This window comes from Garra rufa, chromosome 8, assembly GCF_049309525.1.
Source record: "Garra rufa chromosome 8, GarRuf1.0, whole genome shotgun sequence".
Classification (NCBI taxonomy): Eukaryota; Metazoa; Chordata; class Actinopteri; order Cypriniformes; family Cyprinidae; genus Garra; species Garra rufa.
The window spans coordinates 23477019-23496398 of record NC_133368.1 but is presented as its reverse complement, the minus strand read 5'-3'; the positions used below and the strand labels follow the sequence as shown (position 1 = coordinate 23496398).

General features: G+C 39.2%; 1 protein-coding gene across 3 annotated transcripts; it reads left to right on the top strand.

Annotated features, from left to right (window-relative positions):
• The first annotated feature begins 349 nt into the window (after positions 1 to 349).
• ccnt2a (cyclin T2a) lies at positions 350 to 13170 on the top strand. Of its 3 annotated transcripts, XM_073846371.1 has the most exons (10): positions 375 to 952; positions 1531 to 1612; positions 2271 to 2399; positions 5488 to 5548; positions 5839 to 5901; positions 6128 to 6173; positions 8469 to 8632; positions 8722 to 8792; positions 10590 to 11658; positions 11754 to 13170. In XM_073846371.1, the coding sequence occupies exons 1-10, from the start codon at positions 795 to 797 to the stop codon at positions 11819 to 11821; spliced, it is 1911 nt and encodes a 636-aa protein (XP_073702472.1). In that variant the 5' UTR covers positions 375 to 794; the 3' UTR covers positions 11822 to 13170. The 3 variants fall into 3 exon arrangements, 2 of the variants coding, with proteins under 2 accessions (XP_073702471.1, XP_073702472.1); XM_073846370.1 differs by having other exon boundaries at positions 371 to 952; positions 10590 to 13170; XR_012356638.1 differs by lacking the exons at positions 8722 to 8792; positions 10590 to 11658; positions 11754 to 13170 and having other exon boundaries at positions 350 to 952; positions 6128 to 6545; positions 8469 to 8602.
• The last annotated feature ends 6210 nt before the right edge of the window (positions 13171 to 19380 follow it).

Sequence of the window (19380 nt, the reverse complement as noted above, 5' to 3'; positions counted from 1 at the left end):
AAGAACAGCATTTTTCTGAAAAATAAATATTTTGTAACATAATAAATGTCTTTATCGTCACTTTTGATCAATTTAAAGCATCCTTCTTGCTCAATAAAAGTATTAATTTCTAGTTCTTTCCTGAAAAAAAATGTACTCCAAGCTTTTGAATGGTATAGTGTATAAACAAAAGCTTTTTATTTCAGATAAATGCTGATCTTTGGATCTTTCTATTCATCAAAGAATCCTGAAAAAAGTACTCAACTGTTTTAAATATTGATAATAAAAATATTGATAATAATAATAAATGTTTTGTGAACGGCAAATCAGCATATTAGAATGATTTCTGAAGGATCATGTGACACTAAAGACTAGAGTAATGATGCTGAAAATTTAGCTTTGATCACAGGAATAAATTACATTTATTTAAATAAAACTTATATATTTTACATATTCAAATAAAGTAGGTTATTTTAAATAGTAAAAATATTTCACAATAATACTGCTTTTGCTGTATTTTAGATTAAAAAATGTAGGCTTGGTGAGCAGACTTCTTTAACAAAAACATAAAAAATCTTACTGTCCAAAAACTTTTGACTGGCAGTGTATAACATCCTCATTCATACTATAAAACTTTAATCGAAAGTAAACTACAGTTAGTGGAACCCGCCATTAAACAAAAGAAGAAGAAGAAGAAGAACTACAGTTCCCAGCAGAACCTCACTGCGAGACGTACGTCAAGGGCTTGACGCCGTGCGTGCGTGACGTATGTGAAAATACGTGACGCTCGTTCTCTGTTCGTCTGTTGGACGGTAATGGCGGCGTGCCGGGGATCATCGTCCAAATGGTTTTTTACCCGGGAACAGCTCGAAAACACCCCGTCCCGCCGCTGCGGAGTGGAGCCAGACAGAGAGCTGTCGTATCGACAGCAAGCCGCGAATCTTATTCAGGACATGGGCCAGAGACTAAATGTGTATCCTTCAGACCCGCGCTGATAAACAGCAGGCCCGTTTCTGTCTCTCGCTGTGACTGTTTGTGCTGCCTTCCCACCGATAATATCTATCATTTTTGTATACCATAAATATCTGTAATGACTCTGAACTCGGCTGAAATTATTTACGCTTGTCATTTTAACCTCCTTACGGTAGCAGCGCGCATTCAGTTGCGCGCAGGCGCTTGCTGATTAACGTTAATGTTGTACAAATAATTAACGTACGGTTTGTATATCTAGCTTGCGCTAAGTTAGTCTGTATATGTGTAACATAATAATGAACTTGTTGTACCTTTTATTCATGTTGTTTATGTTCAAGTCGCTAAGGCGCGTGACAGCACGCAGCTCACGCGCAGCTGTAATGTCAGTGGCACGCGAGGAGGTCGGTTACCGTAAATATTAAAGCTGTTTTACAGTAATAAACCTTGATGTGTTTGTTAAAAATATTGGTATTAGTATTTCGGGCTGCTTATATCAGTACGAAACGCGAATACGTAATTAGGTCAGTAAATGCCTACGTAAGTTACGTAACCCTACGTTTTCCTTAACTCTAACGTCAGTTCTCAACTCACAATAAATACTGCCATTGTTTACATGCACAGATTTTATATGTACCACTCTTTCACCAAATTCCACAGAAATGTAAGTGTTTCCATCCACACTGCCTGCATCCATTACATATACTCTTTCAACCAGATGAATATTCATAAGCCTGTGTGTTTTGCCTGAATGTAACCATGGTGAAATGAAAATTAAAGTGAAATATATAGATTATAAAACACTGTGTTAACCACACAGCAATGAACCTGTGGAAGATAATGGTAATAACTTGTCTACCTGGCTGTAATGACATTTTTCTGTTGATGTTGATGTCTTAAAGTTTAAGATTAGGATAGTTTACCCAAAAATTACAATTCTGTCATCATTCACCCTCATGTCGTTCCAAACACTTAAGACTTTCGTTTATCTTCAAAATATGAATGAACATATTTTTAATAAGACCTGTAGAGATTTCTGTTCCTCCACTGAAAGTTTATTCATAATTTAATTTAAAGTGATTGTCTCTTTAGAAGGCTCAAATCATATCATATTAAGAACTTTTTAAATTGTCAAAAGAAATCTCTCAGGTTTCATTAAAAGTATCTTCTTGTGTTTCAAAGATGAATGAAAATCTTATGAGTTCAGAATGACATAAGAGTGAATAAATGATGACAGAATTTTCATTTTTGAGTGAAATAACCTTTTAAAGTAGTCTTGTATTTTTTGACATGACTGTGACAGGTTTTTTTTTCCTCTCCAGACCATCTCCCCAACGACATTATTTCTGGCTGCAAAAGTTGAAGAGCAACCACGGAAACTCGAACATGTCATTAAAGTAGCGCATGCGTGTTTAAACCCCCAGGAGCCTCCACTGGATACAAAGAGTAATGTAAGTCCTGGTTACTATTAATTTTTTTATATTTTCTTTCTTCAATTTACTTTTCACACTGGATAATTTCTGCTACACTTGCATCCATAAGAGTATTTAGGTTCTGTCTTTACAGAATCAGGCGTCTCACTAGTCAACTCCGAACTACTCGATTTTGATCAGGGTTTATTTTATCTGCCAACCTGTCCTCTTTAGTTGCATGTCTGTCATCAAAAAAATAAAAACTGTCATCATTTACTCACCCTCATGTTGTTCCAAATCCAAACCCTTTACATTTTTGTTCATCTTCAAAACACAAATGGAGATAAATTTAAGTAACCTGACACTTTTTTTAGCCTTCATTTCAAGTACCCAAAACTTTGACATTTCAAAAAAGTCAAAAGACGAAGAGATCATAAACAAAATCCTATGACTATGAATCAAATTTGAAAAAATGATTTAATCCAAGTCTCTGACATGATCACTTTATACACTACCAGTCAAAAGTTTTTGATTTTTATTCTTGTATTTTAAAGTCTCTTCTGCTCACAAAGCCTGCATTTATTTGATTGTCCAATTTTCAAATATTTTTACTATTTAAAATAACGGTTTTCTATTTAAATATATTTTAAAATGTATTTTATTCCTGTGATTTTAAATTTTTACCATCATTACTCCAGTCACCTGAACCTTCAGATCCTTCTAATATTCTGATTTGCTGCTCAAAAACATTTTTTATTAATATTTAAAAAGTAATATATATATATATATATATATATATATATATATAAATTGAGTACTTTTTTTCAGGATTCTTTGAATAGAATAAGCCAAAGATCAGCCTTTGTAACATTATACACTATATTCAAAAGCTTGAATCGGTATAATTCTTTTTGGGGAAAACCAATAATCAAAATTAATACTTTTATTTCGCAAGGATGCTTTAAATTGATCAAAAGTGTTGATAAAGACATTTATAATGTTACAAAAGATTTCTATTTCAGATAAATCTTTTTAACTTTCTATTCATCGAAGAAACCTGAAAAATTATACTCAGCTGTTTTCAACATAAGTGTTTTTTGTGCAGCAAATCTGAATATTAAAATGATTTCTAAAGGATCGAGTGGCTGGAGTAATGATGCTAAAAATTCAGCTTTGAAATCACAGGAATAAATTATATTTTAAAATGTATTCAAATAGAAAATATTTATTTTAAATAGTGAAAATTAAAATTTTATATTTTACTGTTCTTGCTGTACTTTGGATCAAATAAATGCAGGCTTGGTGATAGGGATGTTAACCGATGACCGTTTGTCAAAGTTGTCGGTAGTCGGTTAAAAAAAAAGTGCCGGTGCGTCTTTTACGCATTCTGAAGGTGCCTGTTTTATCCATTGGTTTTATCATGTTGCAGTCTATTAGGCAACATTCCGCATAAGATGGGCTTAGATTTGGAAATACATTACATCTACATTTCAGTGGTAACCGATAAGGTGATGATGATCATCTTTCTTTATTACGGTTAGCACTACCTCAACTAAAGCGGCGTCTCTTCGGAGCTGTCATTTTCTTAAATGAGCCGTGGCAATGTTTCAAATGAGCTTCTAACCTAGACAAACGCCTTTATTTTCAAAGCGATCACCTTGTACCCAAACCATTTGAAACTAAGGAGCCATTTGTCCTACGATTACATACAACAAGCTCTTCGGCGCCGCGTTTGCGGGACTCATGTTTCGCGCTGTAGGCGATCACACCGAACGCGTTTTTGCAGTTGGAGGCGCCTCTTTTGAATGGTTTTCTGTTGGCAGTGAGCGTTCTACGCGCTGCTTATGCGCCCCAGGCGCCTCGCGTTTTTGCAGGAGCGCTCTGAGCGCCTGAAGTTGAAAAAAAATCAACTCTGAGCGGAAAAACGCCCAACGTCATTCGCGTTCTTTTCCATTGTCCAATCGAATGAAGGGAGAGGCGGGCCTTCTGTTGTGGTGACGGAATTTTACGGTTGCTTAAAAAGTCCGGAGACTGCAAGAAATAGAGGAGAAACCTTTTGATTCTATCGTGGGTAACCCGGAGCTGTATTATTTAGGGTTTCTGCTAATATGACAGTTTACTTAACAGCATAAAACTAAGATTTTAGAGTGCTCGCGCTATAATCCTTTGATTTGACTGACAGGACAGCTGTTTTGGTCGTTGCTTAGCAACATAAAAAAACGCAGCACGCTCTTTTATTAAAAGTCACCAAAAAAAAGGCAGTGCTGTGCGCCTCGCGTTTTTAGAACTAAAAGACGCGTTCGGTGTGATGATGCGACAGAGTTGCGAAATTGCAGGCGCGGCTCGAAATGGCTGTTATTTCAAATAGCGTACCATATTTTAAACTAATCGGTTAACCGGTTTCAACCGGCTAATGAGGCTCGGTGGTCGGTCAAGAAATTTTTTAGTTTTCGCCATCCCTACTTGGTGAGCAGAAGAGACTTCTTTAAAAAAAAAAAAACATAAAAAATCTAAATGTTCAATAACTTTTGACTGGTAGAATAAATTTAATTTAGGCTGTTGCGCACATATAAACATGAATTACTTATACATAAAACTTATCAAATACAGTTGAATCTGTCAATATATGCAAGTTTTAAGTGAATGAACTTTCAGTGGAGGGACAGAAATCAATTTCCAGAAATGCAAACATTTTTGAAGTTTTGAAGATGAACAAACCTCTGGCTTTGGAACAACATGCAGGTGAGTAAATGATGACAGAAGTGTAATTTTCAAGTGAACTATTCCTTTAATAATGACAGAGGGGTGACAGGTTAAAAACAAATGCCTCTGTTACTCATGTGAATCTTGCAGAACCCATGACTCCCTTTGATTCTCCAGCAACAATGTAAATGAGGCTTACAACTAAAAATGGACTAGTGAGACACTGACATTAGACATCCAGCGTGTCAGTGCTGGGACAGAAATCTCTCTTGCACAAGAAAAAAAAATGTCTTGAAAAAGACAAAACAAATAGAAATAATTGTGTGGCCTGTAATTGGAAGGGTGCAGAGAATTCAGTTTATGGGTTGAAGATACAGAAAGACACATTACAAGCCTCATGTAATGATTGTCTATTGAACTTCAGGCATACCTCCAGCAAGCTCAAGAGCTGGTGATACTTGAAACCATAGTGCTGCAGACTTTAGGTAAGTCTATGGAAGGAGGTTTCTTTCAACTGAATTTTAGAGTGAACATAGAGTGCTGACAGTGGTTCACTTCTGAAAAAAAGAGTATTTGCCTGAAATGACCTAATTCACCAGAATGGTGATTTTAAAACTGATTTTCAGTTAATCTTGCAACATGGGTATCATCTCAACAATTCCACATTGTTTTAAAGGCTTTGTTCTGACTAATGCATGATTATCTTTCATGATCCACTGGTGTTGATAGCAGTGTGATTCAGCTGTGAATAAAATGTATGTGCTTTATATTGCAGGCTTTGAAATTACAATTGAACATCCACACACTGATGTGGTGAAATGTTCCCAGCTAGTACGAGGTATAGACTTTCCTTCATATGCTCTCTGCAATCAACTTTTTATACAAAACAGTGCTTATTTAATCTTTGAATCAAACTATTGGCTTTTGAATTATGGCTAAGCATGCAGTTCATGGAGAGGTAAACCTCACTGTATTGAGGACACCTGGGTTTCATTCTTGCTGGCGTGTATAGTTTGACCCGCTCTCATTCTTTTGCCATTCTCTCTCTCTGTTTCCTTTCACAGCAAGCAAGGATCTGGCACAGACTTCCTATTTCATGGCTACCAACAGGTTGTTATCCAGAACCTCATTTGTTGCACTGTGACTGCACACTATAGCTTCCTTTACTGCAGGTTACCCTACCAGTGTCCAACACCCTCCTTGCACCGGTGGCTACTGGGACGCCCCCCCCCTCTCAAACATGCCCTCAGAGGAGGGTGGGGAGGGGGTTCGGTGGCACCGGCCCCGGTTGCAGTGCGGTGTATTGTACGGGGGATCATTGTTGGCACAGAGGGGTTGAATGCACAATGTGAAGTGTAGTGGTGCTCTTGAACCTCACGTTTGCTCGGTTACAGAAGTGCATTTGTCTAAAAAAGACACTTTGGTAGCCTGAATAGCAGCTAAAGATTACACAGATGTAAACATTACATAGAAGTCCTCACGGTAAGTACCCAGACCCCTTTGTTTTTTCCTATGATTTTGTTATTCTCAAAGTGATAATTGAACCTTTGTTTTGGTCTTTCGTATTCAAACTATTTAGAAGTACCTTTTTATTTACTTTCATTTGTTTTTGTCATTCAATGCCTGAATTGATTTTGAGATACAGACATCTGTTGTGCTTCCGTTGTGATACACCCATGTTTTAATGCAAATAAACCCATTAAGGACCTGTTTGGGTTTTTTTTTTTCTAAATTTAAATAGTCGTTTCATTGGCTATGTATTTTTATACCCATTATAATCTTTTAAAATGGTTGTTATCAGGTGTGTAACAAAAGGTCCTTAAAGGGTGTAGTCATCATTGTGTTTTAATCAAATAGAGGATGTTTTGTTGTTGTTTGTGTTTGTTGTCCCTCATTGTGTAGTTGTTGTCTTCATTATTTTTAAATCAGGTTAGTTGTCATTAGTGTTTGCCCCCTTGTTTGCATAGGGATGCTGCAGCTTTGTATGTGATGTCTGAACATGGGACTAGAGCAGCATATGCTCAACACATGGTCTGCATATAATGTGGCCATCCAGGGTGTTTTTTTTTTTTTTTTGGTGTTTATTTTCCCCTCAAACAAGAATATGTTATCCAAAGAATGTGGACCTACAGGTATTTACACTGAATTAACAGAACTTGATTAATACATCAACCCCAGTTTTGTATGGCCAGTGTGTCCGATGATGGCTGATCTCATAATTTTTATTTCCTCATTTGTTTTTTCTTGCAATTTTTTATTCTTTCGAATAAAAGTACAGGTTTTTTTTAGGTTTTAATTCATGTTGCAGTTATCATTTGTTTGTTGCATTAGGATTTAAAGGCTTCTCTTACCCCATGTCCAAACATTGATTCTGTTCTGTAGCACAGGGTTACCATCCAGCTTTGACTGAGGCTTCATTTTATTGTTATGTCTCAAATATCAGTCACACACTATTTTGTTCAATGTAAAATTGTTAGCATTTTGGTTGAAGAATCTTTAATTCCTTATTGCTTCTTCAGGGACTACTAATGCAGAAAAACCTTTCACATGCTTCAAAATACTAACATTGTTTTTTTTAGAGATATAGGCAAGTTTACAGAGATTAAAGAATAAGCACTTGATGAGGCCAAACAGTCAGCCCTGCTTTGATTTTGATAACATGGGGTTGCAATTATTATGTGGTGAATATGGATGGTAACCATATGCTTGTTTGCTTTACTGTTCCCTATGATTCTGTTGACTGTAGGCTTTTACGCCTGTTATTGAATGTACAGTATTATGTCAAAAGTGTCAAGTTTACCCTTGATTATGAGTAACAAACCTATTATTGTTTTTGCTTGCACAGATTTAATTACACAAAGTAAAACTTTATAGAATCTTTTTTAGACTGATATTCTAAACTTCAAATTTAGGGATGATACAGTTGATCAGCTGCTAATCAGAATTGGCTGAGTGCACTCCGACATTAGGCCTTGTAGACTATTTCCTTTTAAGACAATCTGTGTATCTTTACATGGATAGCGTGTTTAGTAATCCTGCGGTATCAAAAAATTTTTTATCTGTGCTTCCCTTCTCATGTTGTCTTTTGCCATTCAGTTTGTACCCTTTGTAAGCTACTGTCTACCTATTTAAGAGCACAAATGAAGAACTATAGATAAGGTGGGGAAAAAACACTAAATTGTAAAATGTGAATACATTGCATGGTGCTAAATCAAGTAATTCCGAACTGTGCAGGTACATTTTGGAAGTATGTTACTCACAATTAGGGAACATCTTAGTGGCTTCAGTGCTTCCTTAAAAATATTCTCTAGATGTTTAATACTTCTTTCTGCTCAGTGACTGATCTTTTTGTGCTCTTTCTTTGTTGTCTTTTTTTTCTTCCTCCATAATGTGCTGCTCTTCCAGTCTGCACCTCACCACCTTCTGCTTGCAGTACAAGCCCACAGTCATCGCCTGCGTCTGCATTCACCTGGCCTGCAAGTGGTCCAACTGGGAGATCCCTGTTTCCACCGATGGAAAGCACTGGTGGGAGTATGTGGACAGTTCAGTTACACTTGAACTTCTTGATGGTAAATGGACAAAAATTAATTACCACATATTACCAAAGGCTTATGTGTTGTCATCCATGATTTTTATATTTATGCAAATTTTGTTGTAGAACTGACCCATGAGTTTCTGCAAATATTAGAGAAGACACCAAGCAGGTTGAAGAGGATTCGTAACTGGAGAGTAAGTGATTAGAATAGATACAGTTAAGGTCAAAAGTTTACATACACCTTGTTCATGAGTCCCTTGTTTGTCCTGAACAGTTAAACTGCCTGCTGTTCTTCAGAAAAATCTCTCAGGTCCCACAAATTGTTTGGTTTTTCGGCATTTTTGTGTATTTGAACCCTCTCCAATGATGACTATGATTTTGAGATCCGTCTTTTCACACTGAGGACAACTGAGAAACTTATATGCAACTATTGCAGAAGGTTCAAGCACTCATTGATGCTTCAGAAGGAAACACAATGCATTAAGAGCCGGGGGGTAAAAGTTTTTTGAATTTGAAGCAGGGCTGTGATTTTTCCGGATTAATCCGGAATTCCGGATTTTTCGACCTGAAAATGTGACCTATGTCACGTATTTGCGACCGTTCGCAAATGGCGAAGTATGATTGGTCAGATCACCTGTCAATCAAGCTCCCTGCTGCGCAGTGTAAGTTACCTCAATCGCTCTCGCGCTACAGTGGTATCGTGACAAGAACATCGCCGGATCGGATGATCTGGGTATGTATTATTGCTTGTGTCTATATATAACCTATAAGTTACTAATTTGACTTTGTTGTCGATTGATTAGATGATCGATTTTGAGTTATTTTCCACTATGGCAGGATGTTTAAGCTGCATTAACATTAACTTACTTGTATTTGCTAGCTATTAGGGATGCTCATTTCGGTTAATTTTCCCAACCGACAACCGCAAATCATTATCCGATTATTAACCGTTAACTGATAAAATGGTAAGGTAACACTTTTCAAAAAAATAGTCTAATGAAAAATCAATAATTATATTTTAATTATTATATTAAATATATAGCTCACTGAATCTGATGGCCGCAAATAGTTTCTCCCGGAATCTAGAGCAAGGGAGTGAGTGCGAGACCGCGTAGCGCGTGCATGACAGAGGGAGAGAGAGCAAGAGACCGCGCGTGTGTGCCTCATGAAGCACATGTAAGACAAACTCTACATTATCCCGCTTATTACATGGCTACCTACAAAATAAGTCAATAATTTGACACAAAATATTGATTTTAAAAGGAGTTTATTGATTTAAAAACGATTTGATTGGCGTGGGGGGGGGGGGGGTTGTCTTAGTATATTTTCCTGCTTTTTTGTCCTTAGCCAATCACATGCCTGTTGAAGATCAGTGTAAATTTAACCTTTGTCTTCTGGGAAACATAGCTTTTGAAGGGGGAAAAAAAGAAAAATGTACACACCTTCATTGTGTTCAAAAGTTTAGGGCCTTAGGCTCTTAATGCATAATTTTTCCTTCTGGAGCATCAGTGAGCATTTGAAACTTCTGTAATAGTTGCATTTGAGTCCCTCAGTTGTTCTCAGTGTGAAGAGAGAGATCTCAAAATCATACAATCATTGTTGGGGTTCAAATATACAAAAATGCTGAAAAATCAAAGAATTTGTGGGACCTGAAGGATTTTTCTGAAGCACAGCATTCAACCATTCAGGACAAACAAAGAACTTATAAAAAACTATAACTATAACTAAACAAAAAAAAAAAGACAGCTGTGGATCATTCAGGTAACAACACAGTATTAAGAATCAAATGTATGTTTCTCTTGTTTGACTATATGTAAATGTCTTTTATGTGAAATATCTTATTTAGGTATGATCCCTCTTATTTCGGTCAAATAAATTAACGTTTAGCCGATTCTGCAAGGTTTATGTAAATAAACCTCAAATGAAAGTCATGCATTTGGTGCCTTTACATTTGTTTAATTTTGATAACACATAGTTGTATTTATTTCTAGGCTACACAAGCTGCTAAGAAGCCCAAATCAGATGGTCAGGCCTCAGACAGCAGCTCCTTAGGGGGACCTTCATTAACCCACGACATGTCCTTGATGGATGCCCTTCCCGGGGTTTCTACAAATACAGCCTTCTCCAAAGCCTCTACTTCTTTCCCAGTGACCCTGCAGAGCAACTCAAGCTGCAGTCTTTCTCTTGATTCCATTGCCAACATGCAGGGAACCTCATACACTTACACCGCCCCCAGTGACTGGCCTCAGGACCAAGTACACTCAGACCAGTATTCTGTCAAACAGCTTCCCCCACTCAGTTCTATGCATCCACACCAGCCTGACAAAAGCGCAGAGTTCAACCCTGCCAAACACGAACACAAGGCCAGCGGTGGGGCGAAGCACCAGGCCACGGCCTATCCTCCACCGGCGGCACCCACGCAGAAAATGTCTTTAGACAAGTACAGGGAGAAACACGCTGCTGAGCTGGCTGTGCAGAAACGCAGGCAAGAGCAGCAGAACGTGGAGACTGAGGTTTACGGAGCTCCAACACAGACGGATCACCGCAAGCACCTGCCCCAACTGTCTCACGGGCAGCAGGGAGCAGGGGCCGCCACTGCCTCGCCCCTAAAGATGAAGCTGCCCGTTCCCGGGCAGGACAAACGCGAGAAAGGGAGCTCTTTAAAACTGCGTCTTCCGGTCCCCTCGCAGAGCGAGAAGGGGGGATCAAGTAAGGAGGAGCTAAAAATGAAAATAAAGGTCTCCTCTGAGCGGCACAGCTCCTCTGACGAGGGTGCCGCAAAGAGCAAACATTCCAGCCCGCTTGTCAGCAAGGAGAAACACAGAGACCACTCAGCCCATCGTCACCATCACAAACACGGCCACTCACATGCACACACGCATAGCGGCAACGGCAGAAGCGGCCTCGAGGCACCCGCATCTGGTTCAGCCCTTCGGAGCCCACTAGGTTCCAGTGGCGATGGCACAAGCTCAGCTTCCAGTTCCTCACGCAAGAGGGTGAACCCCGAAGCCAGCCACAATCACCACTCCAAAAAGAACAAAAGCTCCAAAGGCGGTGCAGGTAGTTCCTCTCATTGTTCCTCTGTTCAGCAGTGTGTGTCCTCTCACAGCTCTGTTCTTAACCTTCCCTTCCCCCCTCCCCCTGTCACATACCAGGTGGGCTACGGACATCTCAGCACCCTAGTGAAACTGGACAGGAAACCAGTGGAGAGCCATGGCCCTGAGGGCGCCGGCCTAGCTATTGGCCGACACACAGACTACAAAGACACTTTTGACACGCTTGATTCGCTGTTAAGTGCCCAAGGAATGGACTCTTGAACTGATAGGAAAGAGGATAAAATATAAAAGAAAATCAAGCATAGATTTCATTATTAGGAAGAGGAAAACAAACAGGAATGTGAAGAGTAAGAAAAAGAAAATAAAAATGCTTCCCGATCTTCTGGCAGTTCGGTTCAGTCTCGCCATCTCTGTATAACTGCTGCTTTTCCTCAGTGTTCCCTCACGAGCGGTCTGTATGTATGCGTGAGCCAGTATACGAACGTCAGGGCAATTATAGTAAAAAAAAAAACTTTTCATGATATAAGCATAATGAGTGATGATAATTTTTTGACAGTGAAAATTTATAGGACTGAAAGCACCCTCTAAAGTGACTGATGCTCCTCACATTTGTTAAACAAAGTTAGTAGAAGGAATGCAGAATCAAGATTTAAGTTCCATAGTTCCTTGAATGTTTGTTTGTTTGCTTTCCCCTCTTCCGATACCTTCTATATGAGCTGCATGTTTATAATGAAAGGGACAAGATAGTTGTTTACAGATTGTGAAGAAAAATTTACATACATTCTCGTATGTTAAAAGCTGTACCATAACTTCTCAGGTTTGGAGCTGCTTGTAAAATATATAAATATATAAATATATTGGGGGTAGGGGGGATTTTGTGACTCAGTGTTAGAATCTATCATTGGCATTTCTAGCGCAGCCTTCCAGTGATGTGCTCTAGAACTGGTTATTCCATGTTGCTATCAGGAGAGGGTGAACTAGCAGGCAATCCACACACCCTGCCAATTACCTGGCATGTTGTCAGAGGCCATGCAATTTGTAACTTTTTTGACCTTCAAGATGACCTTAAGCTGGATGCCAAAGGCTGTGCCTCAAAAAGTATAGTTCTATGAAGTTTACATAACCTTCGCTGTGAAGTGCATTTTATATATTTCTTGGCTTGAAGCAGTAGCCTATTTGTGCAACTCTGTAAGTCAGTAACAAATGACCAGAAACATACGTGGGGGAAAAGGTGAATGAGTTCATTTTCACAGTGCTGACCCAAAGAGCTCAGGGCTTTCACAGGCCCTCTATGTTATTTCTAAATACGGATGAATTGATTTCTTGATTTTGGTTCTTTTTAGTGTGAAGCTATTGGTAAATGAGGCCAGCATTGTACAAACCGTCATTTTACTTTGAATCGCTGAATTGCAGTTGGATAAGGCCAAGTGCAAACCCTGGCACTTTTTTGTTTTTTTGGTCTTTTCCCAATTTTATTTAGATTTAATAATAAATTCCATGGTTTCCACTACCTTAACCTCAGTCTTTATGTGATCATTTATTGTGTTAAAAATTTATTGGCACATTTGTTAAATAACTTTTTACAGATCTCCACTGTTACATTTATAAGTACATTTTTCTCCATGTTGAAGAAGTTCATTTCCAAAACAAAAATGTACAGATATTTTGCTTACCCCCTTGTCATCCAAGATGTTCATGTCTTTCCTTCTTCAGTAAAGAAATTGTTTCTTAAGGAAAACATTTCAGGAATGGTCTCCATATAGTGGACTTTAATGGTGCCTGTGAGTTTGAACTTCCAAATTGCAGTTTAAATGCAACTTCAAAGGGTTCTAAATGATCCCAGCCAAGGAAGAAGGGTTTTATCTAGTAAAGCGATGTTATTTTCTAAAAAAAAAAAAAAAAAAAATTTGCAGTCATGTATAGTCCGGTTCAATACAGTTAGGGTAGGTTGAGAAACTTCCATCTCATTTAGAAAAAAAAAAAAAAAAACATTTAGCTAGATAAGACCCTTCTTCCTCGGCTGGGATCATTTAGAACCCTTTGAAGCTGCATTTAAACTGCACTTTGGAAGTTCAAACTCGCAGGCACCATTAAAGTCCACTATATTGAGAACATTCCTGAAACAATTTCTTTACGACTTAAGAAAGAAAGACATGAACGGCTTGGATGCCAAGGGGGTGAGTAAATTATCTGTAAATTTTTGTTCTGGAAGTGAACTTCTCCTTTAAATTATGTTGGGTTACAATGTCAGTTTGCTTTATATCATTGTTTTTACTGAATTCAGTTTAGTGGCCTGTTGCAGGCTTGTCTGTGATGAGAGATGAATGGATGTCTTAACAGTTCCTCTGCTGAAGGTCGCTGCTTTGGATCTCTGCAAAGAGGAACATTGTTCCACTGTTACACAAAAGATAATACGGGGAGAAAAAATAGCACAAAATAACCAAAAAGACAAAATTACCTGGTTAGGCAAGCCGTGACAAAGCCTTTTGCATGTGTAGAGAAGTCATCAGACAGAGATGGCATTAAGCCCTTTTGAGCCCCAATGTAAAACAGGGCTGCCATCTTGTTCATGTGTGCAAGGGGTGGCTTTCCTGTGGCCATTTCATACACAGTGCAGCCAATGCTCCAGATGTCTGATTTGCGTCCATGACCTGTCTCGCTTATCACCTCTGGTGCCATCCAGTACGGTGTACCATGCACAGACTTCATTAGGTCACTCTTGCTTCCAGTTGAAGTCTGAAGACGGCGAGCACAACCAAAATCTATTAGCTTGACCACTCCATTTGGCATAAGCATGATGTTGTTCCCTTTCAGATCTCTATGGATCACCCTGTTAGCATGAAGATAGGCAACACCTTCCAGAATTTGTCGAGTGTATAGAACAAAGACCTTCTCTGACAAAGGTCCAAACCGGCTCAGGATATTCGAGATGGAGCCACCTGGAACATACTCCATGAAGATGCTTACAGTGTTCTCACAAAGAGCTGTGCCCAAGAAATCAACTATGTTAGTGTGATGGAGGGTCTTGAGAAGATCCACTTCTCTCTCCAGGCGTTCATACTCTTTTTCTGCCATCTCTGAAGTTGAAGCATCCAGTGCCACCTGTTTTACTGCAATTAGCTGTCCTTGACTGGTTAGCCCACAATACACCTATGATTAATGATATAAAACAAAATGTGAAACATAAAAGCTTTACATTGGATTATGCTTGGAGAACATTTTAAAAATCATGATTGTTTATGTTAAGGCTAAAAAGGGTGCTTCAAAATTATTGCATATTAGGCACTGTTCTGAAGAAAACGGATATTTTCAAAACCGCAACTTTTTCTTTGTGGTTTGGCCGTTCGTCCATGTGCAAACACAGTGTCAGGTCACTGAAACCAAACCTTTTTAAAAACTCCTGCCAGGGTGAAGATTTTCAAAAACTTTGGTTTTACATGGTTTTACAGTTAGGGTTATATCTCCACCTGTTGGTTTGGAATGCTCTCAACAGAGCATCATAGCGCGTTTGTCCGTTTTCATGTGGACAAGTTTGCTTAATACCCATGTATGTGTGGACTAGGCCTTAAACACCTACCGTTCCGTAAGCTCCTTTACCCAGAACCTCTCCTTTTGTCCATGTGATAGCTTCATCTGAGTAAGATCCATTACTGTAATGCAGTTCACCTGAGGGTGCACCCTGATGGACAACAGAAACCCAATGTAACAGCCCATAAAATATCATGAAAATATAAAAATGTCAAAAATAGAGTAGCCAACCCTGCTCCTGGAGACCTACCATCCTGCAGAGTTCAGCTCCAACCATAATCAAACACACCTTGAACCCACTAATCAAGGTTTCAGAGTTACTTAAAAATTACAGGTAGGTGTGTTGAAGCAGGGTTGGAGTCTGAAGTCTGCAGGAAGGTAGCTCTTCAGGGCCCCTTTTCCACCAGCAGGAATCAGGTACTAGTTCAGAGCTAGTGCTATTGCTGGGTTCAGAGTTGGTTCCACTGGCAAACCTTCTAAGAACTGGTTTGCCTTTCCGCGTAGACCATCTGGTGCACGAAACCAAAGCACAGGTGTGAGTAATTGGAGAGCAGATGACTCTCTAAACTTTTAAATTACTGTTGCGGTACTTCGATGCCACACACCGACCGGTCTGTGCAGCGCAGACACATCCTGAACAAGCCTAATATCAACAATAGCTTTCTGAACCAACATCAGCATGCAAAGGCTACTATATTTAAGAAGAAAAAAAAACTGGTCAGAAGTTTCTGTTTGTCTTGTTTGTCACGTTACCCCGGCCCCTGACGCAAGCTGTTCTTATAGACCAGCAATGTTTTGCTGCTACTTATGAACCACTTTTCCTGGTTCCATGCTGGTGGTGCCTTGGTAGAAAAGGGGTACAGGAGCAGGGTTGGTTAACACTATCTACAAGTAAGGTATGTTAGAATGTTACCTCATTTAAAAGCTTCTTAAATTTTGAAGGCAAGTTATGTTTGAACTCTGTGCTATCTTCCTTTTCAGTCTCGAGTGTTTCATCGTCCCTTCTCTCGAGTGAGATCAACTCCTCTGCCAAAGACCTCAGCAGGTCATCTGTGAGAGGTCCATCACCAATCTCATCTAGAAACCTTTGGTACACAGGGGATAATGTTCCGTCACTTGTCCAGGTATTGATAAGGGGCTGCGATGGCACTGTGGTCTCATGTGATATTTCAGGTTCACTTTTGGCATTAGTTGGAGTTTGTTCTTGATGTATTTCCTTGATTACACTTGTTTTGGATACAGTGTTGGAAAGCACTTCTTCAATCACTGATAGTATGGAAGAACATTGTCTTTCGATGTATGTTTCAGATTTCTTCTGCTGGACATTTCCACAAACAGAAGTTATGACATGGCATTTATTCTCTGAAGAAGGTGTGTTTTTCTTTATCCCTTTGGAGCCATTATCCCTCCGCTTGAGCTGTCTGCATTTAGCTCGACTGGATCTTTCAGACTGAGCTTGTTTCCTTCGGTTAACCTCTTCTTTTTTTTGGCCCCTCAGTTTTCCATTGATCTGTCTTTTAACTGCTGTATGAACCTGTTTGGTTCTCTCTACAGAACTGTCCACTCTAAGATTCTCATAAACTGGAGTCGCAAACATTTCATAGATTGCTGGACCTTCATCTCCCTGACTGATCTTTAGAAACATGTCATTGTAAGTGACATAATCCACAGCGGACCTTGCTCGCTGTACTGCTCCAGTTGCTGCCTTTTTAGATGCTCTTGCACTTCTCAGATCTCTGTGAAGTTGGTTTTGATTGCTATTGCTTACTTTCTTGTTATCGCTCAACTTCATCTGTTGAAAAGGTTCAGATATCCCCTTTGTTGTTGGGGCTCTTGGCAAATATTTAGTAGACTCTCCTGCAATAACTAGGTTGGTGGGTTTACTTTCTTTGAGTTGCATCTTTGAGTGAATTGGTGAACTTATCCTATTCCTTGTGGTTTTAACAATACTTTGATTTCTGTGTGCCAGAACGTTGAATGACTGATTTGTCTGAATAGATGTTTTGCCTTTGCTGTCATTTCTTTTTACCATCTTAACTGGTTTGTTCTTTTCATGTGAAATTTGTTCTACTACACCAGTGTCCACAGTGGTGAGGTGCTTCTCACTTGCAATATAACAGGATCCTCTGACCGTAGCTTGTATTTGTTTGATTATGCTTTTGGGTTCTTCAGAGATGGAGCAGCAGTCCATATTTGGACACATCCTCTGAAAATCCTCAGAGTTTTCAGTTGTTTTGGCAGATTTGCATCTTATTTCATCCTTGACTTCCCCGACAGTCAGTGATTTGATAGTTGTGTCATCTTTTGTAATCTTGTGTATTACTGAACTGACTAAATCTTGAAAATCCAAACAGGTCCCCAGTTCCAAATTCAGTGACTTATCTAAGCCCACATGTATCTTGTGTGCATCCTGAGGCACAGTCTCATCCTCTTCTTGGCTACTACTACTGCAGGAGTTGCTCTCTTCACTGCCTGCTCTGGTGCCTCTGGATCTTCTGGAAGATGGCCTGGAGATCCTTTCCAGTCTTCGTCTGGACGGTGATGAGACAGACAAGATGCTACTTTGTTTTAAGAGCAGAGGGTGCTCAAGACTTGAACGTGCAGAGCCATCCCTATATATATTGTCCAGGGGAGCAAGATGTTTAGGCGTCCTTAAACAGAGAGTAGGTAGAGTCTGGCCATCAAAGCACAATAAAACGCATTAAACAAAAGGTATTAAAAGCAAGATGTTTTGCATTTATTGAAATGGTTTAAAGAAAGCTTTTTCTCACCTTTTGTCTGTTATCATCACCCCCTGTGTGAGCACCTCTAAGCCCTGTAATTAATTGAAAACTTTTAATATATGCTTGCTTTTTGTGTCAACCTTCTGAAAAATGCTTTTCATTTATTACATTCAAAGTTGCACACACGACCCTTTTAAGTTTGTGTCAACTTAAAGAGGTCGTGAACTGATAAACCAAAATTCCCTAGATATTTTGACATATAAGAGGTCATTGAACTATAATAACATCCTGTAAGTTTCAGAACTCAAAACTTTCTTGTTAGTCTAAAATGGCTTACATTGAAGCCAATCTGCCAAAATGAAAGGTTGTGGAATGAGCCACTCTATGATGTAATAGTTTGGCTAAACACCAGCTCTGCTGAAGATCAATGCCTGCTTCTACAGCACTGCCTGTTTAGCTGTAGTGTAAATAACGAGAGATGAACACAGGTCTGTGCAGAAAGCAAATGATAAAGATCGCTCTGAATACAAGAAGACGCTGTACAGTGCCAAGTTGTGGAAAAACAGTCTTTGCATTGCACAGCTGATCAGGTGAGGAGACACAGCTGGAGAAGCCTTCTACGGGCAAGATTCTGGGTGAATGTATTTCTATCAGGATTATGTTCTTAAAGACAGTAAATTCTCTACCCTGGAAATCCAGAGGTCTCGCGAGAGCACAATTTGAATTGTCTCTGCAAGACACTCTGGCATCGAGCAATGATGCAGGTTACTGCAATACGTAAGCAATTGTGGGAACCAATCAATCGGTGTATCTGATGTAGGCGGGCCAGAGGTGAGCTAAGCTGATGATGACAGCACTGCGACCTCCGAATCATATAGTAAACTTTGAAAGATCGCTGTCGCTACAGATGAACAAGTTGTTTGAAACGGCTTTGGCCGCTACAATGAACAAGTTAGACTTGGCTTTCCATATAAAAGAGGAACAGAAAACCGAAAACTCGAATCGTTCCTTTGCAAGAAGGACGTTTTTGCTGTTTTGCCGACTGGATACGGCAAGAGTTTAACCTTTTGAGCGGTACGGTCCCACATATGGGATTCTAATTTCTGTGCCCCTGAGAGTACAGTCCCACATATGGGATTTAGAACGTTCGGTGACGTCACGCAACTGTCAAATTCAAACTGCGCTTTGGCGCGCTGGCTGGCGCTGAGCCAGAGACGGACGAGCTCTGCGCTTATCATATAATCACAACTATGCAGTGTTTTTAACCACATAACGCTTATTTTAGGTTTCAGACATTTAAATACACATAAGTACTAGTAAAAGGAGACATTTAGAGTTTGTAAAATACACACATAGGTCTATGAAAGCAGCAAATAACAATCTATTCAGATATAATTTGCCGATGTGTTTTATTCATATCACATACACATAGGCTTAGTAACTAAAAAGTTCCCTCTATTCCTCTTCTAGTTCAC

Excerpts from the sequence above, each read along its gene's own strand:
- ccnt2a (XM_073846370.1), top strand. The coding sequence starts at position 795 with ATGGCGGCGTGCCGGGGATCATCGTCCAAATGGTTTTTTACCCGGGAA. Across the intron at positions 5,549-5,838 it reads CATAGTGCTGCAGACTTTAG|GCTTTGAAATTACAATTGAA; the intron begins GTAAGTCTATGG and ends TTTATATTGCAG. Across the intron at positions 6,174-8,468 it reads TATTTCATGGCTACCAACAG|TCTGCACCTCACCACCTTCT; the intron begins GTTGTTATCCAG and ends CTGCTCTTCCAG.